At 40.0% G+C, this 27,104-nt stretch overlaps 1 protein-coding gene across 1 annotated transcript in view; it reads left to right on the top strand.

Annotated features, from left to right (window-relative positions):
• LOC126473401 (cyclin-dependent kinase 12) overlaps positions 1-26,401 on the top strand; it is a 190,018-nt gene extending 163,617 nt beyond the window's left edge. Inside the window, exons 14-15 of the mRNA XM_050100414.1 lie at positions 9,369-9,519; positions 25,478-26,401. Of these exons, the coding sequence (XP_049956371.1) occupies positions 9,369-9,519; positions 25,478-25,559 (233 nt within the window). The 3' untranslated portion in view covers positions 25,560-26,401. The remainder of the gene's footprint in view (positions 1-9,368; positions 9,520-25,477) is intronic.
• The last annotated feature ends 703 nt before the right edge of the window (positions 26,402-27,104 follow it).

The raw sequence follows: 27,104 nt of genomic DNA, 5'->3' as shown, positions 1-27,104 counted from the left end.
TTTTCCCCATAACTGGGAATTGAACCAAAATATACACACATGCCTCATCGGTTGTTACCTTTACTGTTCCAACATGGTAGAAAAAAGGGCAAATTTAGCTCGCTGGGCTCCATTATTAAATATAACCCTGATGGTAGCTACTTCTGGGCCTTGCACAGCCTGCGTAAATATTGGTCCAACAGTAACAAATAGGTACTTATATGGCCTCGCCATGCATGATGCGCTGCTTCTCGCAGATTCGTTATCACTCCCTATACATCCCACACACTGTCACCTACCTCCTGCAGAAGTCTAGTTAACACCACCCGGCTATCTAGGACTTCCAGACGCCCCTGTAAGGTTCCCAGGTTACGATTTCTTACTTCTTCCGACGCCTTAGCGTATTCCACTACCTGCCCTGCTGATGAGTGGAGTAACCATGTGTTATTCAGGACTTCCCCTTCTAATGTGCCTATTTGGGTTGCGTGCCAAGCTTCCGCCACTCTACTCTCCTCTGCAAGTTGCCTCACAGGTTAAACCACATTGTTCAGCTCCTTTATATCGCTTTCATCCAATTCCTCCATCCATCCTACCTCCTTCCATAGCGTCTCATAAGTCTCATGCAATTTGTTATACTTCCTGGCTGCTTCCTTCAGCATTCCCTTTCCCTCTGCACATTGCCTAAGCTCTTCAAACACTTCCTCAAGCCTCCTTACTTCATTCCACATTTCCCATACATTCCATACCCACTTTAATGCCCACTGGTGACTTGACACCACCACATCTTCCTGCCTCAAGTACAGCACACCTCCATCCAGGTGCTGCAACCACAAGCACCTGATGATGAAGAGATGAATTACCGCCAACACTCACCTTTTCAGTGACCTGAGGTCAGGAATCACCATCACCCTTCCTCCCTCTTCAAAAAGACTGCTGTCCCCAGCAGGCTCACAATACTCGAAAATGCATACAACATATGAAAATACAGTGCCTAATTAGTCTACACAAACCCAGTGATACATAACAAGAAAACAAAAAACTACAAATACTCTAGTACTTTCTGAATTGCAAAGCGTACAGTACATCATGCTGTACTCTATCTTCCTGGTTTTCCCTGCCCTTAACACCTCTCTCCACTCTCTCTTTCTTCCTCTTCCCTTTCTTCCCTTCCTGTGACGTGCCTGGAACCACATCCCGACAACCCTTAAATGGCTGCACCCACCCAGTGTGTACTATTGTTGTTCTAGTTGGCAGCTGAAGCTTACATTAACGGGGATGTGGTTTCAACTAATTGGTATGGCCCTTGATACCTCGTGACGAACTTCTTCGTTTTCTCTTTTGGCATATAGGGGCTGGACAGCATTGCCCATTGTCCTACTTTATACTGCGGTAAACTTCCTTTCCACTTCACTGCGTCTTCCTGCCTTTCCAAAGCCTTCGTATTTGCCTTTTGTACCCGTTTCCAAACATTCCCAATTGTCCTCGCGAATTGACGTACAGATTCACCAGTCCTTCCTTTCTGTAGCTTCACTAAATCAAACAGTGATAGCATTTTTTGCCCATACACTACCTGTAATGGAGACAAAACGGTATTGGTATGGATTTTTGCATTGTATGCACATACAATATGCTTCATATACTTGTCCCATTGATGGTGATGAGGATCCACATAAAAACTCAGCATCTTCCCAACTGTTCTGTGTACCCGTTCTGTCCTTCTGTTTGCCTGTGGATGCAACGCGCTTGTCCTCAACAACAACGTACACAGTTCCTTCATTAAATCCTGACATCAACTCCTAACATAGCAAATGGACATGTTGCTTCCGACAATCATTGTTGCTGTATCCATTTCCGATTCAAATCTGCTCTCTGCGCATGTGATATACAATTCTTGGCATACTGATCCACATCTACTTTCCTCCCTCTCCACCAATACCTCTCCGCCACTCTCCTGTTCGTCGCTCTACCCCCACCATGACCAGATAACATGTGAGAATGTGCTTCTTTTAAAACCTCATCTCTCAGCTTCACTGGCACTACTACCCTTGGCCATAACTTCGTTTCCCTGCACAGAAGACCATCGTACATATTAAATTGTGGCTGTGTCCAATACAATTTACAATCGTTGTCAGTGTCTGGTAATTCTTGCCATACTGCAAGGTCATAACCTATGACTTCTACTTTTGCCACCTTACTACTCAGTGCATCTGCATTACCATGCTTCTTCCCAGGCTTGTGCACCACCTTGTAGTCAAATTCACTAAGCCTCACAGCCCACCTAGCAAGACTAGTGGACGGATCCTTCAACCCCAACAACCACTTTAACGCAGTATGATCTGTCAGTACCCAAAATCTTCTCCCATATAAATAACACTTAAAATATGTGATTCCATAGATTGTGTTAAGCATCTCCCTCTCTGTTGTTGAGTAATTCCTCTCTGCTGTATTCAACTGCCTAGATGCGTAGGCTACAGGATGTTCATTCCCATCAATTTCCTGACTAAGAACACACACTAATGCTTGATTCAATGCATCACATACTAGAATAAATTCCTTTTCAAAATCTGGATACACAAGGACCATACTTGATGTTAACACTTCTTTCAGTTTGTCAAATGCTTTCTGACACTCTTCTGTCCACTCAAATTTCACACCCTGCCATAACAATCACATCAATGGCTGTGCTAAATCTGCAAAACCCTTCATGAACTTTCGATAGAAATTTCAATTTACAATGCATGATTGCACTTCCTTAACTGTTTTCGGCTCCAAAAAATCCATTACAGACTGTACCAACATCAGACCTGTTCACACCCCGTCCTTACTGATAATATGACCTAAATATTTCACTTCTTCCAATGCAAAATGACACTTCTCCAGGCTCACCATCAAATGTGCTGCCCTTAACCCATAAAGACTTCCCTTAACCGCTGTCTGTGCTGCTCCATACTACTTGAAAACACTATAATGCCATCCAAATAGACAAGACCCTCAACACACTGTCTAGCAACCTCTGAAACGTTGACATGGAGTGTTTTTCAAACCGAATGGAATTCTGATGTACTGGTAATGGCCTCCAGGAGTAGAGAAAGCAGTTTTTGGATGATCCTCTGGAGCTACCTCTAACTGATGATAACCACTTGTCAAATCCATCGTAGAAAATACTGGAACTGTCCTAAGTGATCCAAAGTCTCCGATGTGTTTGGAATGGGGTATGTGACCATTACTGTCTTATTATTGAGGTATCGGTAGTCACAACATAACCTGTATTTCTTAGTTCCATCCATAGATTTTTTAGGCACAATGACAATGCCTGATCCCCAGCAACTATTACTATCCTCCATAATACCATCTGCAGGCTGCAAATACCTCGGTATTCTGTATGGTTTACAGCAAACAGGTGCTTCATTCCCTGTTGGTATCCTATGTTGAACTAATGAAGTTGCTGGTAATGGTGCTCGTGGAAAAAATTCTCACAACACTTCTTCCATATGCTCTTTTTCTCCTCCTTTCAAATGCTTAACTTTGGTACGCAATGAAGTTCTATCGGCAATTAGTGGTTGATTGCTATGCCTACCTCTCAAACACCAGTCTTCACCATCTGGTACATCCAAATTCATTACTAAAACTCCTTTTCCCAAATTCGCATCTACAGCACTAAAATTATCCACATTCATGGGGACTACTCGCCCACCGTTTCCCTCTTGTACGTGTACAATACTACATTTCACAAAACAACGCAATGGATCCAAAACTTCATTATCCTCCAATGGTTCAATAACACATACTGCACCCACAGGTAGATTTGACTCTATACTTACCCAAAGCGAATTCCCGGTGCCACTAGACACACACTCATTTGAATTAAGCCTTAATGCTAATGTACTCGGTTCAGTTGGTTTGTTCATCACGTTGAATGACCCTCGTGACAGCTCTGCATTGAAAACAGTTTCCCCTAGCTGACATGATATTCCACCAAGTTCCACAGTTCATTGTCCAAGGTCAATTTTGGCATGATGTTGATGCAAGAAATCTACTCCTAGGATCATGTCTAGCCCTTGCTTACCCATGGAACTACCTCCATGCATGCATCAAACCGGACTTTCCCTATGCGAAAGTCAACTGTCACTGACCCCAAAGGTGTGACCTCCTTATCCCCCACTCTGCGCAACCTATAACGTGGTGGGTTCAACTTCTTTCATCCCATTAAACTCTTAGTAGCCACTGACACTTGCACCCCTGTGTCCAAGAAAATCTTAAACTTTTTAGTTCCTATGGATCCTACCACTGAACATTTCACCTCTGCATACTTATTTCTAACATTGAAATTAAACAGGATCTCCCTTAGGTGGGTCTTGAGCCCTCTCTGCCATTTAACGATTGTCCACCTCTACTAACTCCACTTCTCCATCCTCCACGCTGCTGATTTCCACCCCTTCCTCTATTCCTTGGTGACTGGGTACATTGCCTCTGCACATGTCCCATACGACCACACTCATAACATTTTATACCTACTGTAAACACTGTTTGTCTATCACATACCCCTGTTGTCACGTCTATTTCTCACAATAAATTGCCAGCTGAATGGCCGAATACAAGTCTTTCAGAGGCCCTTCACACACTTTCCGCACCATATGCGCTGGTAACCCCCTCAAAAATACATCAAGTGCCCTTTGCTTGGCCTCCTGCGACAGAATACAATTCGCTTCATCGCTCTGACCCAACTTGTAAGTATACTCGTTAATTTTCCTTATTCTGTCTGCAAATTTCTCTACTGTCTCCCCCTGTCTCTTCATCATTGTACTCAACCTCTCCCTAAAGTACCAAATGCTATTCTATTTCTTGTACCTGTGTAAAAGCCCCTCATTCAACTGCTTAAACTGTCCTGCCTTCCTTAAGGCCTGAGAAAACCTTACATATGTCTTCGCTTCACCCATTAATCTAATCTTGGCTACATGTAAGAACTGTCCATCAGATCAGCCATTCATCACAGCTGAAGTTTCCAAGTCTTCCACAAGCGAATGCACATCCTCAGGTACCTTGCCAGAAAATGGAATAATCAAACTCATGGCAGCTGGATTAATTTTCTGCTGCGGCACCCTAGGCAACAATGACTGATCAGATGAAGTTTCCCGCTCACTCCTATATGTTAATTCACTTCTCAACTGCGTATTGTCTGCTGTCAATTGTGCTACCTTTTCCAACAAAATCTGTACCACTTCTGGTTCCGACACACTTTGTGTCCCTGACTCTGCCATTGTGTTGCTTTCATTCCCAGTTAGTCCCATTTAAACCCATAAAATCCCACAGAAACAAAACATTTAACTACAAAAATGAACTGACTTCCTACAGCTCATATCTCATCCTACGTTTTATGCGATGATGTACTAGGAGGAGATAAATAAAACATCATACTCAAACCAATACAAAAGTAATTAAATGCCATGAAAAAAAGAAATCTTATTGCCCCAAACACACTAACACTTATTCTGACAATGCAAAGAAAGAAAACATCCAACACTCGAAAAGAAAAATTGATCAATGCTCACCACATTTTGTTACTGTAATGCAGGCGGTGGGCTCAAACGTCGTACTGTACAGACGACGCCTGCTATTCTGACACCAAATGTAGCTGTCACTGCCAAATGTAGATGTTAGCATGCAGTGAACGAATGGTGGACATGGATGGAAACTGCCAGGAAGCGCCTTATTAAAACTCGGCCATGATCTTCAAGTGTTTCATTATTCCCAGATACAGTGCCATGTTCCTCTCTGTCCTGCGATGCCGAGGACGCCACTTCACTGTCTGCAAAACAGCTTGGCATGGAAGGGCTACCTCAGCAACCCGTGCAACGTACTTCAGTGTGCCGGCTGTGTACAGCCGCAGTGTTTTGACGACATCAGGATGCGCTGGCAGCCGACTCAGTGGTCTTCGTCCCCATTGCCTGCTGGCTGGCTATGGACCCTGCATTGGCCTCAGAGAGTCGAACCAGTGACCCGCTGTGGACTGGACTGCTGGTGCCCCATCTGCTGCTGCATGTAGCTGGTGATGTGACAGGCCCTGCCATCCAGGAGAGCTGCCACACTTGAATCCCCCTTGTTAGAAAACCGGCACCTATTTATATGCGGCTGTGCGCCTCTGTTTTGCTAATGTGCTGCTCCGAGTCATGTACTCATAACACCTAGGTTGGGCCAGTGGGCCCCTTCTGCTTGTAACTTGCGCCATGAAAACTGCTGTGTTTACTCTTTTCAATGGTTCTATGGTCCTGTGATCTCCATTCTACTTCGCAACAGCTGGTAAGTGTAACTTACTGTCAACAGGTCCATGCCTGACTGTAACTTGTGCGTGCAGAAATATTGCACTGAATCTAACTTTTTCCTATCTTAAATGGTGGTGCCATTACACAGGGATCAATATTAAGTGAAGAATCTACAGAGATTCCTCTTCTTTCTACATTTGACTCCTATCGGGCATACACAGAGGCAGTTAAGCAGTTTCTTCCCATGCTCCATACAAGGTAGGAATGGGAAGAAACCCCGAAATTGCGGGTGGTGTATGTAAATGTAAATCAAGTGTATTCTGTAAGAGACAATCTCTTACAACACTATTTGAGTACTAATGACTCATTCTGAGCTGGAACAGATGAAATGGCAATGTTGACTCGTTGCAGCGAGGCACCTAATATTAAAAGGATTGACCTGATTGATTCTAACAATTAAAGAAATAAATATGTTATGACACTACATGTGCCATCCAGTCAAACAACTGATCTAAAATATTTTTGAGTTCAACAGCAGTTAAAATGCTTCTGAGCCATTCTAGACCTTGATTTAATCACTGTGGTGGTCAATGTGTCTGACTTGTGCCATCACAAGATGGTGTCTGAACTGTGTGAATAATTATTTCAGCCCTTTGGAATGGACAAGGGTCAATGGTGTGTATTATGAGGATGGTTTGAAAAGTTCTCGGAATCACCACGAGATGTCAGCGCTAGCACAACGCATTGTTCACGTGATATTCACTGGTCTGTTGCCTGTAATCACATGCCATGTCAGTGCTCTTGGAAAAGAGCTATGGCAGTGACGTGGCTCTGTTGTTGTTCCCGCTTAGTGATTTGTGAAGATGGAAAGAATCGAGATTCGAGCAGTGATTAAGTACTTTGAAATGAAAGGTATGAAGGCAAAGGACATTCATTTTGATTTCCAAAATATGCTGAGGGACTCTGCTCCTTCACATTCAACTGTTGCCAAGTGGACAAATGAATTAAAATTCGGCCAGGACAGCTTAGATGATGATTCACACAGTAGTCGGCCAAGATTTGTCACTACTCCAGTAATCATTGCAGAAGTGCGCAAAATGATCATGGAGGATAGCTGATCGAAAGTGCATGAAATTGCTCATGCTTGCCAGATGTCATCTGAAAGGGTATATCACATTTTAACTGAAGAATTAGAAATGAAAAAATTATCTGCAAGATGGGTGCCGCGACTCTTGATGCTGGATCAAAAATGCATGAGAATGGACATATCAGAACACTGTTTGGCCCATTTTAGGAGAAACGGACAAGATTTTTTGCACCGGTTTGTGACCACAGATGAAACTTGGGTGTGCTACAATACCCCAGAGACAAAACAACAGTCAAAGCAGTGGAAACATGCTGATTCTCCACCACCAAAGAGAGCAAAGACAATTCATTCAGCAGGAAGGTCATGGTATCAGTGTTCTGGGATGTGAAGGGGATCCTGTTTGTAGATTATCTCCCTACTGGGCAAAAGATTACTGGAGAATACTGTGCTAACCTCCTGGACAAATTGCAACAAAAGATACGTGAAAAAAGACCAGGTTTAGCAAGGAAGAAAGTCATCTTCCATCAAGGCAATGCACACCCGCACATGTGTGCCATTACCATGGCAAAATTACATGAACTCAAGCATGAATTGTTGCCACACCTGCCTTATTCACCTGATATGGCTCTGCCAGACTTCCATTTCATCTCAAAACTGAACATTTTCCTTGGTGGATGAAGATTCACTTCAAATAAAGAATTGATAGCTGCAGTTGACAACTATTTTGCAGTCCTGGAGTGAACATTGTTGGACCTAGTGCATTAATCTACAAGGAGATTACATTGAAAAATAAAAAAGTTTCAGTGATGTAAGTACTTTTTTCTATTCTGTTCCGAGAACTTTTCAAACCTCACTCTTGCATAAAAAGTCGTTCAGTAAGCTACTATTGCAGGTAAGTAGTTGTCTGTTCTGCAGCTGTTGTTACTTCATTTGTTTCTGTGGCAAATGAAGCTGATGGGGGATCTTATTTTTTAATTTGGGAACAACCTGTTTGTGAATGAAACTGAAAGAAATCTTCCATTGTAGAAAAATAGCATTACTGCAAGGAAGGGAGAAGAACAAAGTCATTTGTGGTGATTGTGTCGCTGACTTCACCTTCTTGCTTAAGCTCCTAAATACAACACCTTATCTAAAACCTTTAATTATCCTAACAATATTTCGGTATTTGCCTGTACTTATCACAACTATGATGATTTTTAGGCCCTTCCTACCATAGTGATGTCTTCTATGGTAAAGTGGCCTCGTAATTACATAAATTTCAAGGAAACTGTGAAAATACACATACATTATATCAGGTAGGACATTATGGAGGCATCAATGTTCATCCTCAATTTACAAGTCTCTCAGCTATGTAGGAGGACACAGTCCATTACAAAGGCCAAAGACTGTCATGAGGAGACAGTCCATTACAAAAGCAAAATGATTGTCATGGGCATTAGTGCGAGTACCCTTTGTATGGCACAATATATTTATGTTTTATCATCTGAACTGAAGTTTTTCTGGCAGTCGGTTGCAGAATTTGTTTTTGTTGGTCCATATTACATTTGAAAATATCATTAATATGCATTTATGGTACATTTGATCCACTTTCTCTGACTTATGAGAAAGATCCTCCTCCTCGTTTTTCTTTGCCTTTGTCTGCATCTATGCAGGGTTGGCATGGTTACTATGGATTGATGTGGTTAATTTAAGGGTGACTGGATGTTTTTTCGTACAGGAAAGATTCTTATGGGAGTGATTCAACACAGATTATTAATTATAATTGTGAGTTCCAATGTATTTACATATAGTATTCATTAGTGTGTGAGCTGAGTGCCAAATTTAAATATATATTGTCTTGTAACTGTAGCATTTTGCAATTTATGTGAATGTCTGTTAGTAATCCTTGATGGCTGCATTTGAACTGATTACTTCCTAAATGTGTTGAAATAGTCCAAATGATTACGTCTTGTGAAGGATTGTTGAAGGGCAGTCATTAAGCTTCAATTATGTACCACCTCGAAAAAATAAAGTTATGTAATCAACTATTTCTTTGTTTGCAGGTATGTTTCTGCAGTACACAGTGAAATCCCCATGTGACAGTACAATAGCATGTTGCTTGGGGAATCATGAAAATGCTGCATGCCATTCATTAAACACAGTACTATCTGTGAATTCATTTTTGACAGCAGTGGAATGTTGCAACAGTGCCAGGTCAGTCCCCTATGGCTGAAGAAGCTATTTTTTCAAGGTGATAATTAATGAAATTTGACAAAAGATGGACCAATAAGCTTAAAAATAATGGTACTTATGTATGTAATCAAATGATATTACTTCATGTATAAATTGTTGCCTCACTTATACAGAAATGTTGCGCGACCTTCAAGGGGTTGTAGAGGCTGACATGTGCAACAGATTGCGGTTGGGAACTGGAGTCTGGAAACATCAGCCAATGATGTTACAGAATGTCGAAGTTGTAGGTGATGACACCTGCCACTAAGCCACCCCTTCTACAGACAATGTGTCTTTGTACGTTCACGGACTGTAGGCAGAACATTTTGCAGTGTTGATTGTTATTAAGTGATAATGACTGATTGCCATGATCTCCAGTGCGGAAACTGAAGCTAGCTGCTGCATAGAAAGGCCTTATCTTCCATGAAAGCAATGCTTTGTTGCCTCAGTAAGTGAGGGTTTCAGACATGGGTTTCCATCTGTAGTCTGTTTTTCTCTCAGGACCCTCTAAAATCTCTAATGTTTTTTCAGTATACAGGACAAAAATAAACTGCAGATGGAAACCTCTGTCCAAAATCATCATCCACCAAGGTAACAGAGCTTAATATTCATAGGAGAGAAGGCCTGCCTACGCAGCAGCTAGGTCCATCTTCTCCACTGGCAATTGCGACAATCAGTTGCAATCACTGAATAGCAAACTACGTGGAAAGTTATGTTTGCTCCTGAAGGGACAGCCTAGTGGCAGTGACAGCATCTATAGCTTTGGTGCATATACAAAAGCCTTTCAGAATTACACATTAACTGAATTTTATGGTTTTCATTTAATTTGGTGTATCCTTTCTGAGAATGATGGTTGTTGCCATCTCAAATGGCAGATATGTGGGTCTACTCATGTAACAGCAGTGAGTTAAGAAATGTTTTGATATTTGTGTGTATGAGTTGAAATAAAAAAAAAGGACTTTTTGAAATATCCTTTATATTATCTTTTCATGTGTATGTTACTTAGTTTTGTTTACAGTCCTGCTATGATCTAATAACTATCTCTGTAATTACCAGTTGGATAGAAAGAAGTAATGCCTGTGTTGTCTTGTTAGAGATTTCATGATCACATCCATTATGATGAAGACATAATTAATCATTGAAAAATGGCAATGTCAGCAATTCATCTCTAAACTGTTAGTGGGGAAGTTTATATCAGAATGACTGGCTCATTCTGTCACATGTATAATCCCAGGTTTTATTTTCTTTTACTATATATTCTATTTTCTTGACCATGGAGTTATGCTTGTTCATCCAAAGGGACATATGTAAGGCCATCTTGTAAATCACCATAAAATTTTTACACACAAAGCCTATAACAGTAGATACACACTAAAATGATCCATAAACTATGTTATTGTGCTAGTGGATGTTAGCTGGAGTGTCCATTCATTACAAAACTCCATCACCAGCCTCAATAGTATTTTCTCCGTGCTAGCCACTTAAGAATCCAAACTGAGCCACAGTCTTGCCAGTTAATGTTTTGGAAGAGTGTTTCTTTTTTAGTTTATATAGGGGACTATGTAGTAGATGAATTGAAGGAATTCTGCTGTCTTGTACACAAAAATTCACATTAGATACTATCAGACTATAACAGGAAAGACATAATTTCTCAAAAAAAAAAAAAAAAAAAAAAAAAAAAAAAAAAAAATACCAACAACCTTCTAATATCAAACATGGGCCCTAATTTGAGATAGATATTTCTGAAGCACAGTAGTGTATTGAAATGAATCATACCCTGTGAGAAGACTGGACAACATTATTCACTTTTACTTCGATACGGTTAAGGCTTCCTCAAAACCAAGAAGATTGTTTCATTTTGGAACATATTTCAATATGTATTTGAAATACAGACCCATATCATTGAGATTATAACCACTACAGTTGTGCAACTAGCTTTTTAGATGGCTATTAGAAGGTTTTCACAACTAACTTAGTGAAAGCACAATCAGTTTCCCATTTAATTTGTGTGCTGCATTAGAGAAACAGAGAATGAAGCTCGATGTAGTTACAAGAATGCTAATGCAACATAGAGTTCTGATGTTTCTAGCTGGTTCAGCTCACATCATCTTCACCAAAAGTGATGAGAGTGCCACTCATCATTGAAGACCTTACTTAGCCTGCTTTCTGTGAGTAGTAATAGTGAAAAGTACTTGCATGTAGGAGGCACAACAAATTGAATAATTGTTCTCTTCTTTGTAGAAATAGTGTGTCGTCTTAATCAGCATGTGATGTTGTAGTGATTCGAGAATTTCTGTGTACATTCTAGAACCGTTCAGCCTTCTACCGTCTCGAATCCACAATATTCTGGATATGAGTGTGGGATGGTAGAATCCTACCTACTGCGCATCACATGTTTGTGTGTGCAGGTTTAATATCAGTCACTGGAAGAAAGTATACGCGGCGGACGGACGGCACCGACAAGTACCTGTCGGGCAATCCATAGCTGTTGTAGTGAGTGTGTAAGGAAGAACCATGCAGCTCTGTGCTTGCTGTGTCATTGACTATTGTTATTAAAACAATAACTGTTGAAAAAAGTACACTTGTAGACTCTTGACACAACCTTGTTAGAGGCATTTTATGATTCATGTTAAGAAAGGTCATGGTATCCAAGCCAACTTTCTTTTAACTCCTAATTCAATATGTTTCTAATGTCTGACTGTACAAGAGACTTGCAGGAAGTTATATATTCATGTGGAAAGTGAAATTTTTATTTTGTGTGGAGGTCAAATACATCATTAGTTGATGAAAAGTAAAGTTTGTATGTCTACTTATTTCATAAGTAGAAAGAGTCTGAAAATTACTGTACCTAGCGTTATTCAACGGAGAAGAAGTCGAGAGGATTTCCAGCAGCTGGCCATTCAGTAAAGAAGAGTGGTTGTAAATACCAAGTACGTCATCTCGTAAAGAAGTGGAAGGTGGTTTGGGGGAATAAGCTGATATAACCAAGATCCACACTCACACTTTAAGTCATCAGAATGTTAGAAAATGTACAGATGATTTTGTATTCCTGCTACTGATCATTGCAACTTCTCTCCTTCCTTGTTTGTGTCCATGCTGAGTCCCACAGTAGCTGACACAACAGTAATACCACAGTCTTTCAATGGGCTCAACCATTGGAATCACAAGAACTGTAAATTTCTTCAGCGTACTGGCAATGTCAATGAGATCTCATGTTCATTGATAACTGAATGCCTCAAACTCTCCTTCCTGACCATTAATCTGTGCACAGAATTTACAGCAATGATAACATACAATGCCACTGTAAGGGACAGAATATGCAAAATAAAAGATTCATGACACATGGCTGTTCCTCAGTTTGCATCTGAGATGCTAGGCATTATTGTTTCAGTACAGGACCACAAGGTGCTGGTAAATATCTTTTACAAGAACAATGACTGTGCACCTATAGCTCTCCAGAAGTTCTGGATACTCAAAGTATGAAAAAAAGTGTTGGTCTGATGTCTGTCAAGGGCCTGGACAAAATGATTATGAAATTTGAAAAGGCAGGTTCTTTTGAAGTGCAATGTGACAGGTGGTCCTGTACTGAAACAATAATGCCTAGCATCTCAGATGCAAACTGAGGAACAGCCATGTGTCATGAATCTTTTATTTTGCATATTCTGTCCCTTACAGTGGCACTGTATGTTATCATTGCTGTAAATTCTGTGCACAGATTAATGGTCAGGAAGGAGAGTTTGAGGCATTCAGTTATCAATGAACATGAGATCTCATTGACATTGCCAGTAAGCTGAAGAAATTTACAGTTCTTGTGATTCCAATTGTTGAGCCCATTGAAAGACTGTGATATTACTGTTGTGTCAGGTACTGTGGGACTCAGCATGTACACAAACAAGGAAGGAGAGAAGTTGCAATGATCAGTAGCAGGAATACAAAATCATCTGTACATTTTCTAACGTTCTGATGACTTAAAGTGTGAGTGTTGATCTAATGAGAGCAGCAGGTGAGACCGCAACATTGCAGGAGGAGTTGAGCAGTGGTGTGCTACCACGCAGTGCAGGGAATTGACCAAACTTTGTACATGCCCTTGAGCACAGAGCCTAGAATTCTATGAAATATCATGCATTACTAGCCATACAAAATTGCCCATGTTCAGGAGTTGCTTCATGATGACCTGCCAGTAGGACAAATATTTGCTCTAGAATTTCTTACTCACATGGATGTGGACAATGAATGGCCATTGAACATTCTGTGCACAGACAAAGCCCATTTCCACCTCCAAGGACATGTCAGTACACAGAACACAGAAACTGGGCAACAGAAAAGCTACTTGGACATCAAACAGTACCAGTTCATTCTGCAAAAGTAACTGCATGGCACACCGTTTATTGTAGAGCCATATTTTTTTGAGGGGATGGATCCTGTGGGTTGAGATGGTTTGTCCCATTACTTGTCATGATACTAACTCATACTGGTTACACACTCCCTCCCTCCTGAAATACGATCTTAGTAGTTCAAAGCCTCTCTGTCTTCATTTATTCACAGAGAAATGTCAGATATCCCTGATATGGTCAGCATTGTGCTCTTCCTTCAGAGGTGCCAATATTTAATTAAAATTTCTCACCGAGTGTGGTGGCGCAGTGGTAGCACACTGGACTCGCGTTTGGGAGGACGACGGTTCAATCCTGCGTGTGGCCATCCTGATTTACGTTTTCCGTGATTTTCCTAAATCGCTCCAGGCAAATGCTGGGATGGTTCCTTCAAAAGGGCACGGCCGACTTCCTTCCCTAATCCGATGAGAGATGAGACCGATGACCTCGCTGTTTGGTCTCTTCCCACAAACAACCAACCAACCAAAATTTCTCAAAGAATATTTCCGATAATATAAATGACTATTTTTATTGGCAGGACTAAACCTCATTCGAAAATGTTTTCGTAAATAGATTTATTTTTTCCTTTGTTGTAAATATATTCCACTTTCTGTTAAATATATGTATATCAGGTTCCTTTTATCTACCTAGATGAGAAATGACTGTTTTTTAGATTTTTAATAAATTGTCTTCACCATGTAAGAATAGCCTTTCGCTGTAGTTAAACAATGGCACATTGGCTTGATAAAATTCACATGACCACTGACATTAGTTAACAGTTCTCCTGTGCAACACCAAACTCCATCACTTTTGGGTATTTTCTTCTTAAATACTGATCAGTGACTGACAAGATAGTGTAATAATTATTATTTGTCTAAGTTTCTATGTTCACTTGCCAGTCAAACACCTCTTTAATCTAAAATGTTGGTCAATAAGCCTCACAGATTTTAATGCAAGGATGAAGTGATATTGACTGGTTAAGTGACCACCAAGATCAAATTCTAGTCAAGCAATCAAACAAAACTATTTTGCTCACTGGTCATAGTTCGTTTCTTTAGGAAAAGTTCATGTTTTCAGTGGTATAAAACTTCCTACTCTAAGTTTGGGCACTTTCCACAATTAGGAAAACTGTTACTGTATATCTCATCAAGTAGTAATTTACTAAAATTACCTTGTCCATCAGTAATTCGAAACTGGTTATATCAGTCACCACCAGATTAGAGCAGAAGAGCTATTCTTCCAGTAAACATCAACCACAGATCTTTTAGAATTTTCTTGTAAGAAGACCATCTTTGATAACTTCAGTAGGCTTATACAATACATTTACTACATTGATCAATAAACAAAGTTGACAAACATTTAGTTAACATATGGTTTATTTTACAAATTTTGTTAACATACAAGTTCAAGACCTGATGTAGAACCGGTGCATTTTTATATATTAATTTTAAACATAAATTCTTAACAAAATACAGATGTGATCCTGAAGATGGTGCCTTTATGCTCATGTCAACACAGACCATTGGTGCTGTCATGATAGAGACCCTTACTGCTGATTTCCTGCATTAGTGAAACATTGATAATTTACGTGTCAGGATCTCTTCCATGCAGCATGAAACAGACAGAAAACACCAACATTTCAGTATACAAATCATAGAAATAAATTTTCTGTCAGAAAAAAAATGTTCCTATCAAAGCACAAAACGAGGGAATATGCTCCTGTTTAAACGATTCTAACTGGAGAGTGGATACCAGCTGCCTCATTCTACCTTCCTCAGCACCTTTAAAAATTTTCCAAAAATTTTGACATGTGAACATATTTGCACTTTTTATTGTGCAACTCACCTCTCAGTTGCTGTGTTGTCTGAACAAGACACAGCCAGGGTAAGAGCACCACAGGCACAAAGATGCAAGCTGGTGCCAGTGCCATAGAGACTCGCCACTTCCACGAGTTCCACCAGTGTCGCAGGCAGTGCTGAGGATGAAGACATCGACTTTGCCTCAGCCAATTGCCAGCCAAGTATAATCTGCCAATGACCAGATGACAACTGACAGAAACCTACTCGGAAGATAGAAGAGCAACTTTCGCCTTTGTAGTTATAGATCTTCATCCAGGGCTGACTTAGACAGGAAACATCATTTAGTTAACTCTTACAAATGAACAGACAGTTGTTGTAAATTGCATTTGCTATGTACTGTGAAGTTTACCTATGATTATTTTCACTCAGCCATTGAGGGCCTCTTTTTGCTATATTCCGTGCAGTGTTGCAGACTTAATCATTCAACAAGTCACAAGGATAAGTAAACTTTTTTAACTCATTTGTGTGACTCTGTTATTAATTTGTTGGAATGTTGTAGAACCTTTGTTCTCCTATCCTTTTACCTGACCCTGGGGCATAGCTGTGTAATAGTGGTAGGGAGAAATTGTCTTAGTGGTGTATAGCACCAGAAGCTATTTCACGAATTCGGAAACTCGATCTGCCATTACAGCAGTAGCGACACAGCCTTTACAAAACTGGCGATGAGGGTTTACAAAATCACTCTCACAAGCTCCACTAACTGTAACTTGCTCATAGCCCCTAGTCTGTCACTGCAAGTTGGTAATACCCATCCACTCCCACCTTCTCATTCTCATTAACTCATTCCGCCCAACTTCTTGTCATTATCTCTTTTTGTCTTCCTGTCACTGTCTCCAGTCTCACAGCCATAGTCTCCTTCCTTCTGTCCTACTACTACTACTGTCTTCTCTCCCTGTCACTGTCTCCCTCTTGCTCTCTCTTACTGTTACTATCTCATTCATTCCTCCCCACTGCTGCTGTCTCTTCTTACTGTCACTATCTCTCTATTCCTTGTTATCATCATTATAAGTTCTGTCTCTCATAATCACTGGCTCTCATCCACTTCCACAAACTCCTTCTCTTTTTCCTCTCCCACTGCCACTGTCACTTTCACTCTTTTTCTAGCACTGTTCTGTCACTTCAACTATGTTCCTTTGCCACTGCACCCCTCTCATTCTCGCACACTGCCATTGTCTCCGTCACTCTTTCTGTACCACAACCACAACCACTGTATAATATATTTCAGTATTTATTTCATTTCCATCTCTGTGACTCTGCCACAATCTCCTTCTCTCTCAGCTTAAAAAAGCACGAATATATCTGCATGGCAAAATTTTTGGGAAAATCCTAATGGTGCTGAGGAAGATAGAATGAGGCAGCTTGTACCCCATTTTTCAGTCAGAGTCTTTTGAACAGGAAGGATTATGTTCATCTTTTTCGTGTTCTGGTAGTAGCGTTTTTCTGATGATTCCCTCATATGAATAGAACTTTAATGGTAACAAAAATTTGGATAATTGACTTATGTAAACTTGAAATAATGCAAATTTAATTTTATACCTCAGATCAGATTTTAAATGTACAAAAATTTTGTTTGTGCTTCACTACAACATGTGGTGCCAGGACCCTTCTGATAACTTTACAGCTTGTTTCTCTGCACTTTGTAAATTTATAAACTACGTTTTCATCTCACACTGTATTTTACTTACATATTTTGTGTGTACAAGTAGGGTAACTTTGAACCTTTGTATATCTGAAATGTACGAAGACATCAAGAACATTGTGCTGTGCTAACCATTGCACCACCTCTCTTGGTCTATTCCTTGAGTTTATCAATAAATAATAAATATTTTTGAAAGGAGAAGATGGCACTTCTAGATAAATGAGCAATTTAAGCAATTTGCTGCAGTTATTTATTATTTAGATTCTGCCTCATATTGGATTTTATGTGCATATTTTTACTCATAGAAGTAGGATGCCTTTGAACCTCTGTATCCTGGTAATTGATAGAAATATCAAGAGACTTTGCAAGGTTGTTCAAGGTCGGCATCTTAGGAATATTTTGTAAAAAATTTCAGCCATTTCCTGTGTATAGCCATCTTCGAAATTGCAGATTGGCTTTGGTGTGGAAAGTGATTAAATAAACCCTTTTTTGAAAAGGGGGGGGGGGGGGGGGTGTCTGAGGAACCACCCATGAACTGAAGGATAAAGGCCCACATAGAACACTACAAATGCAAAAAGAATCAATCACTTTGCTCCATTCATCTAAGCAACTGAAAGTGTGTAATATTCATACTTTGACCCTGTCCTGTAGGGCAGTGACACTAAGAAGATCTGTCTGTTGGGTATACAAATGGTCCCTTGCCAAGGGCTATCCAAAAGACTTAACACTCTCTTTCTATCACCATTAGAACACAAGGTATCCGTTTTTATTTGCAGCGTTTCGGAACATATTAAGTAGAACATGCTGTCACATACATACTGATTGTGACTTACCTGATGTCACTCAAGTGGAAAATAAGGACAGTGCTGCTCACCAATTTGGTGCAGGACAGGGTCCTGTTACCTGTACCATCACTGGTAAATGCTGCGATAGTCTCTTGTGCACCAATGTTGCTCCAGCTCTTCAAAAGTGTGGATATGTGGGTAGGATCATTTTTATGTAAGATGACACTCCTCCACATGTTGCACAGCCGTACATTGCTTCAGGGGAATTTTGGAAATGCTAGAATTATCAGCTGCCATTTAGCTACTGCCTAGCTGTCCAAATCACCCGATCTTAATATATGTGACTTCTGGCTGTGAGGTAGTCGGAAAGATGCTGCATTCAGTGTTCCTATTACAAATGTAGCTGAACTGAAGGCATGCATTGTGCAATACATTCTGAACATGACCCAAATGACACTCAGAGCTGTTGTGGAACATGCTGTTTCTCGATTTCAGCTTGTAGCAGAAAAAACATTGGCAGTGTATTGGGCATACCTTGCACCAGCCTCATGACAATTGAAAGCTGATTTTACTGTTGCTTTCAGGACAATGAAAAACTGATTTCATCATTGCTTTTTATTTGGCTTTTGGTGCCAGGACAATTAAAAACTGACTTTGCCCCTCCCATGTGGTATGACCTTGCTGTGATGGATGGGCTTACCTAGCTAAAAATGCCACAACTGTTTAATGCCAAACTTGTGTGGTCATGCACATTGTACTGTAGGGTTGGTCAAATGTGCTTCTCACACCGTAGCCATCAAATTCTGATTCGTATGTCATTTGTGGCCAAACCCTTTTATTTTGTGACACTTACAGTGCCATTTACTGGAGATATTTTTGTTAAAATATGTTTCCGTAAAGTTCCTTTCTTCTTCAGTTATATTCTGTTCACATTTGACATCATTCTGAGCAGTAGTTCTTTTTTTACAGCATTTTGAAAATGGAACTTTAATTATGATCACCCTATACTAAAATATTTTCTGGTTATTTTAGTTTTGTGTCTGTGTCACTGATCACAGATAATGACATTAGCTGTAAAGAAATGGGTATTATTACTTTTTTCAGGTTCCCAGTCAGGTTTGAGGCACAGAGGGTCTATAAATAAAGTGTGATATGTAGTCCCGCTTGAAATAACTAGCACTATTGATCTGATTTTTATGTCCATCAGTGACAGGTAAAGTAGAAGTCACTTACAGTCTGTGATTATTTGAACAAAGCATTTTGAACTTTTTTCTCTTAGTATGAACAGAATCCTTATTGAAATTCATACTATTATAGGACAACATTGTAATTTTAAAAAATTAATTAGCAAGTTTTTACTGTTGACAGACTCCATTTGTACACTACTGCATTAAACTGGTGAGTTATGAAACTTGTTGTTAAAAGGGAAGATGCACTTGAAGTTATTGCAGTATTTTCATATAATTATGGGTTGAGGCATGGCATTTTGTCAGTCAGTTTTCTAATATTACACTTCTGCCATAACATTTGCATATTTTTGTTTAAGTCATCAGAACAAGTAATTAGTTTACTTTGTTACAAATTATGGATGACTGAGTAGTACTGATCAAAGTGTAGCACTGGACTAACATTTGGGAGGAGTGGCCTTGCATCCATGTAAGATCATCTACGTCATTTTTTGTCCACTGCATAGTTTATGGGTCATTCCCTCCAACACGCTTGTTTGACAGAGGTAACACCACAAACGACATTCATCTCCACAGGACACTGATCTTCTTTCCTCTCTTATTTGGACAGTGTGTCATAATGATACAGAATGGGTTAGTTTACGGACTGCTATACATAATTTATAACCAAACTCATGCTAGTGACTTATAGGTGAATACATATAAAAGAAAAAGAAATATTGAATCTAGTAACAGAAATAAGTACGTAACTCATGAAAGGAGATTGTTTGGACGTAGCAGAGGAGACCTGTGGCCTTTAAGCATGATTAGATTATAAATGTCAGTGTCTAGGTCACATGCTAGTTTCTTCTTCTTCTTGCATTAATGCCTGCTAGGAACCATGTTCCAATTTCAGTCTCCCCCCCCCCTCTCTCCCCCCCCCTCCCCCCTGCCCTCCCTCCTTCTCTCCCTCTACCACTTTGTGCCAGTTTTCTTTCCCTCCCTGCCTTGGAATCCTTTTTTCCTAAAAATCTTGCTTTCCAATACTTCTTATGTTATTCTTTTCCAAATCTAACCTAATCTCTTCAATCCCGGTGATTGTTAACATCTCTCCACCAAGATATTTGAAGATCTGCTTCATGGGTCTCTTGCAATCCATTCTGTAAATATGTTTAAAAAGCAGTAATCTCCACTTCCTCATTGTTTTTGATGTCTTTTCTATGTGCTCGTGAATTTCATCATTACTCAGTAATTTCTAAGGACTTAATAGTTTTTTTTCTGAGGACTTAACAGTTTCCATATAATTCTTCTTTCTAATATTTCCAATTTGTCAAGCTTATAAAGTAATACTTTGCTAGCATACAAGCACTCTGGTTTCACTACTTTGTTGCAGAGCTTTATTTTAAGGATTTTTTTTCTTTTTTTTTAATAAGCACTTTTTGTTGTAGGTATTCTTAGCTATACATAAGCTATTTCCATCATGTGTATCTCTAAGCAAGATTTTAGATTTTTTAAACCATTTTTTAAATATTCAATTACAAATATTTCATTTTTTTACATTTACTGTTTGCCAAATATCTTTCATTAAATATTTTGATTTTTATATTTGTCATAAGTTCTGTTTTCTCTGCAGAGATTCTTAAGCCTGTGATGTTGACTGTTTCTTCCAGAAGACGGACTTGCACTGCTGTGTGTATCAAAGTTTCAGAAAGTCAATCCACAAATGTTAGGCAATTTATTGCAACACCCTTATTCTTTCTTGCTGGTATGAGTGACAATATTTTTGTATTCTTGCAGTTTTTCATTCCAATTTTTTACACTTTTCTTCATGACACAATTGAAAAGAATTAGAAATGAACCATCATCTTGCTTGACAACATTATTTATTTTGAAAGTTTCAGATATTTCACCTATAAATTTTACTTTTGAGGTTGTGTCCATCAGAGTTTCTCAGATTAGTTTTGTCTATTTAGCTTTAACTCCAGATTCACAGGTTACTTTACTTAGGGTTTACCTATCAACAAAAGTAAACATTTTTTTAAAGTCACTAAATGTCACAACTACATCTTAGGAGTTTATTAATCTGTGACAAAATATGGATTTCAGGATGAAAATCAGTTCTGAGTAGGATGTTTCCTTTCTAAACGTACATCGATAGTCAAGCAATATACTGTCAAGTGTATATTGTATGTTGTTGAGAATAACTTATAAGCAGTTGATGAAAGGGACGTACCTAATAGTCAACATCGTGCTTGTTGTACAATGGATGTTTCAGAGCCATTCTCCATTCTTCTGGGATCTTTCCCATTTCCTAAACTTCTTCAAATTGATTGTTGGTTTTGGCCTTGTAGCCATCAGATCTAATGATTATGTAAGCAGCCTGTACGTGTGTTGTCAATATGTCAATACATGTATTGACTACATGCCTACATGTTGCTGACATGCCCTTGTATTGCTGCTGTGATCACTAGATCTGATTATGGCTACAAAGCTGAAACTCAATCAGTTGTAATAAAGTAGAATGTGACTAGTGATGTATATTCTGTCAAGCATTTTGTTTGTAACTCATCAGTTCTGTGTGAGGTCCCCAGTTCTGATGATATTCTAAGATTCTGCCATTTAATTTGTAAATGTCGAATGTCTGCCATTGGTCTTCCAGTATCTTTGTGTCTCTTTATGTCACTCCACAACTGAGCAAAGAAATCACATTTCAGAAGCTTGGACTGTTACCTTAATTCTTGCTTGAGCTTCCATGTAAACCTGCCAGTACCAGCATTATCTTGTAGAATTTCAGCATTGTTTTCTTCTTTAAATTTTTTTTTTTTTTTTTTTTTTTTTTTTTTTTTTTTTTTTTTTTTTTTTTTTTTTTTTTTGTACCACATATTCTTATAAGTTTTACAGTTTTTTTCCAGTATCGATTTCTTCAAAAAGGTCACTCAACTGACTAACTTGTGTGATGCAATGCATTTATTATTAATAACAGACTTGCAGCAGACTTAATAGAGGCCACAAAATACTGTGGACTCTATTTTATGTAGCAAATTTTTGAAATAGTACTGTTCCATTATGTTATTGAATCTGAACTGTAGCATGCCATCAGAATCTGTTATTATTCATTCACTTGAGTGTGAGTTGTGTGTCAATGGTAGATCTAGGCTTCCTGTATAGGAAGGTCTCAGGATGTGACACCGACCCCTAAGCAACAAGTTATAGGTGGTCTGTCTGTCACTGAAACTGAAATTGAACCAGTGGGACTCACTTCACCTATTTTGAGGAAACCTGTTTTGCTGGTGTCAAGAGGAGGCAAATGCAAAAGGGTAGGGGTCTATTAATTGCTGACAGTTCAAATGTATGACAAATGATGGTACGCCAACCAACTGCAGACTGTGCACATTGGAACAAATGAGGCTTGTTGTCTGGACTCCAAGATCCTATTTGGTTCATTCCAGTGACTGGCAGAGAAGGTTGAGAAGACCAGCCTTGCACATGGAGTCTCAATGAAGCTCACAACTTGTAACATTGTCCCCAGAACTGATTGTGGCCCATTTGGTTCTCAGTCAATTGGAAGGACTGAACAAGAGACTTCAGAGTTTTCAAAGACTGTGATAAGTTGTGCAGCGACCTACTAGACTTGTGCCACAGGGTTGATGTGCTGTTGTAAGCTGGCATCAGCACACCATACAGCATAGAGGTTGCGAGAAGATCGATAGAGGCCAGGAAATGCGCTGCCAATGCCCTCTCAGCTGTCAGTATTTAGATCACCACCATGGATTGGAGGGCCAGTGTCGCACCCAGTGAATTCGAGTCTGTGATCAGTTGCAGCCCAGTCAGAGTCGCAGTCACAGCCTCCATCTCAGAATCGGACAGCACATAGCAACCAGGATAGTGTACATAGCAGACTTTGTACTTTACCAACAGCAAGGCTAATGTGGACTATTACAGAGAGCTTGTACCATGATGACTATCTTGAGTTAAACAGATTTTTGATTCTTGTGAATAAGGAATCCAGTTCGTGTATGCATGAAGTTTGTGTTATAGAAAGAGGGCACCAGTCACCAAACAACATCCTCTCATTGCTCCCTTGGTACAAGCTTACAGAGACAATGAGACAACATAAAAGATGGCTCAGATGGCTCTGAGCACTATGGGACTTAACTCATACAAGATGGTGACAAGTATAATTCAGAGGAAGGTTTTGCTTGCTTCTCTTGTGTTCTAGCTTTCAGGGGTGCTCATTGCTACTTTCTTGTTGTTTCTTGCTTGTATTCCAGGAGCTACAGAACTAATCAAATCTCTCTTTTCAGAGGCTTTGCTTTTTTTTTTCCTCCTACAATGTTTTTGTAGCTATGGTGAAGTAATCACTGCAATAATTCAGTATTATGACCAGCAAGTTGAAATAGCTGCAGTCAGATATCAGTTTTTTCACTTGCAGAAAAAGCATAACAGACGTACCGCCAGTGGTACATAGAATTAATGGGCAAGACAAGGAAGTGTAAATTTAAGTGTAGTTGTGGCAACTTTAACAGTGACTTAATGATTACGGATGCTATAACATTCAGTGTCCTTGATAGAAGAATACAAGAAGAGATCTTGAAGTACTCTGATCCATCACTTCCTCCAGTGTTGCAAATCTTAGAGCAATATGATTTGGGTGCCATACCAGCTGGTAAGTTTGACCATGTCCTGATTTGTCAGGCTGAGTTGCGTCTTGTTCACGACCGCCCCAAGCAGCCACAACAACAAGCACATTTGCAACCATGCGGACAGCCAAACAGACATGTAAAGAAGCCTGTGAATTTAGTGTAGTCTTGCCCTAGATGTTTTGCTCATCATGAAAGAGAGGATTGCCCATTACATAATTCAACATGTTAATGTGGGAAAGAAAGGCCATGTCCAAACAATTTATTTGTAACAGCACCAAAATGTCAATTTTGCCTGCTCCCAGAAGAAACAAGATCATGCAGATGCAGTGAATACTTTGTTTTCAAAACCTACAACAGGTTCTGACAAAATTAAGATTAAGATTGTGCCTCATTCTCGCCCTAGTGCTGTGCAACAATGTTCTAACAAACTATTTGTCTCACTAAGAATTGCTGGCCATCATGTGAACTTTCAGTTAGACACAGATGCCTCAGTAGCTTTGCTTAATTGTGCCACATATGAACAGGTAGGCTCACCATGCCTTTGTAAATCTAGCAAGTGCCTCACTGCTTAAAACAGACAGGAAATCCCAGTGCTTGGATGGTGTAGTTTGCCTGCCACTTACAAATCTCACACTAGGTCAGTGAACTTTACTGTGTTGAAATCAAGAGACAGTGAGAACATATTCAGTCTAGATGCCTTTGATTTGTTTGGACTTCACATCCAACACAATGTACTTTCAGTATCTGCTTTTATACAAAAAGGCAGTGCAGCTAGCTTGATCAAAGAATTTCCTGGACTATTTTCAGAAGGAATGGGAAAAGCTACTAACTTTGTAATGAATGTCACATTGAAAGACAATGCACAGCCCAAGTTTTTCCTTGCTCTCCCCATTCCCATTGCTTTAAGAGGCAAAGTAGCCAGTGAATGGAAACAATTGCAAGATAATGATGTAATTGCTCCTATTCAAGCTTCACAATGGGCAAGTCCTCTCATTTTGTTGCCTATGCCTGCTGATTGCATTCACATTTGTGTTGACTTCAAGTCTGCAGTCAACCCACAGACAGTGGTTGACACTTATACATTACCTGGGTGAGGTAACAGGTAAGTGTCAACTAATGTCTGTGGGTTGACTGTAGACATGAAGTCAACACAAATGCGAATGTGACCAGAAGGGTTAGGCAACAAAATGAGAGGACTTGCTTATCTACTTTGCCACTCTCACCCATGAGATGGACCATCACTGGCGGAACTTCTGCAGGAGTGCTGCCAGTGGTCTGCAAGTATCACCTTACGCCATGCAATCTTGTTTTTTTTCAGGGTTTGTGGCAACTGTGGATGCTGGGAAAGAGATGTGATTCCGAAGCTCATTGGATCTTATATATACTTAATTGCAGGTCCCAATGGTTTGCAGTGCCGCCACCAGAACCAAATTCACACATGCCCTTTGCCCCAGATTCTGCTGCTTTTCTTCCCTCAGATTCACTTCTTTGTGGGATTGCACAGCCTTGGCAGCTGCCCACTGGTGCAACCAGGGCACCCCAGGATTAGTGGACGGATGATGCGCCATCACCCCTGCCGTCTCCAATCGCCAATGCGATGGAGCTGCACCAGCTATTGCCATTGCCGTCGCCGTCACCATCGCCATCATCACCCCAGCACATGCCCTCAGGACTGGACATGTGCTGTGGCAGCAGTTTTCCAAAGGATTTTCGTGTTGCCTCACAAGCCAGATGGCAGGATACAGTTGGGAGTACACCTTCCTCCACAGTCATGGCTCCCGGCCCATCTCTGTGCCCAGTGTCCTGCTTCCATCCCAATTGTTGTTTGCAGCTTCACTACACAACAGTGCAGCATTTCAGAGGAAAGGGGGGGGGCAGAGGAAGGTATGTGCTGGTGAGCGCTGGCAACACACACCATGTGGCACAGAGGTTGCGAGAAGATCAATACAGTTTTGTTAGTGGTGGCCATGATAGTACATCCTGTGAAACATTAACCCTGTGGTGCATGGTGTCAACTGTAGTGGATGGCTGCTATTGGCCACTTTTACCTACACTGTGACCATGTTTTTAAGTCTTCAATCCATGCAGTCCACTCGAATGGACACTCTCCATCTGCTGCTGCCATCAGTAGTGCGGTAGTGTAACTATTAGAGTGTCTTCTTACATCCAAACATCACAGGTGATCAAGATGGCTTCTAGGAAGCGTGGCTGTGGACCAGTGTGTAGTATTTCAGCAAAAGATTTCTATGGGTGTTCAAGATGCAGGGTAAGAAAATTTGTAATGAATCTAGATAGATACTGCTCCATTTCTAAATAATCAAAGTTCACCTAAACATATTTTTACGATTACTATGAAGCAAAAAGTATGTGTCCACTGCAGTGGACATCATGCAATAATGGCATTGGTCATGAGCTGTCTTACAACGTGACATAGTAACTCAGCACTCTGAAACATTTAGTTTGTTTCTTATTTTACAGTTTTTAGTATACTTTCTTAGTTTAGCATAGATATTATAATTTATGGCACAAGAAATCCTATTATTAGTCCCAAAATTCTGAATTTCAGGAAGTAACCGAAGATTTGCCATCTGATTCAGATTGCACACTGGCCGACGAAACTGACGATGAATTCGGGAAAGCACAGTCATCGAGAAACTTAATGGTGGAAACAAGTTCCAGCTCTGATGACAATGGTTCTGATTCTGATGATAGTGAGAGTGAAACTCCATGTGATGCTACAAGTTCTGAGCCAGTAAAAAGAACACAGCTGTCAAACTACAAGTGGCAGCAGATCGACAGTAATTCTGTACCAGTACCAAAATATACAGGTGTGGAAAAAATAAATATAACTGGAGACAGTCCTATTGATTTCTTCACAGAAATAATTTCTCATGAAATGTTGGAACCAATTGTGTTTCAAACTAATCTGTATGCTCTTCAGAATAGCAAATTGAATCTAGGACTGACAGTTCCTGAACTGAAAACATTTCGAGGTGTGAACATAGTGGTGACATATTCCAAGTACCCTCGTACCCAATCATACTGGTGATCAGATGGATGTCTAAGGATGGATTTAGTAGCCAACTCTTTACCAGTCAAGCAGTA

This window comes from Schistocerca serialis, chromosome 4 (assembly GCF_023864345.2).
Source record: "Schistocerca serialis cubense isolate TAMUIC-IGC-003099 chromosome 4, iqSchSeri2.2, whole genome shotgun sequence".
NCBI classification, from domain to species: Eukaryota; Metazoa; Arthropoda; class Insecta; order Orthoptera; family Acrididae; genus Schistocerca; species Schistocerca serialis.
Note: the sequence above shows the minus strand (reverse complement) of the source record. Positions and strands in the feature narration are given on the sequence as shown.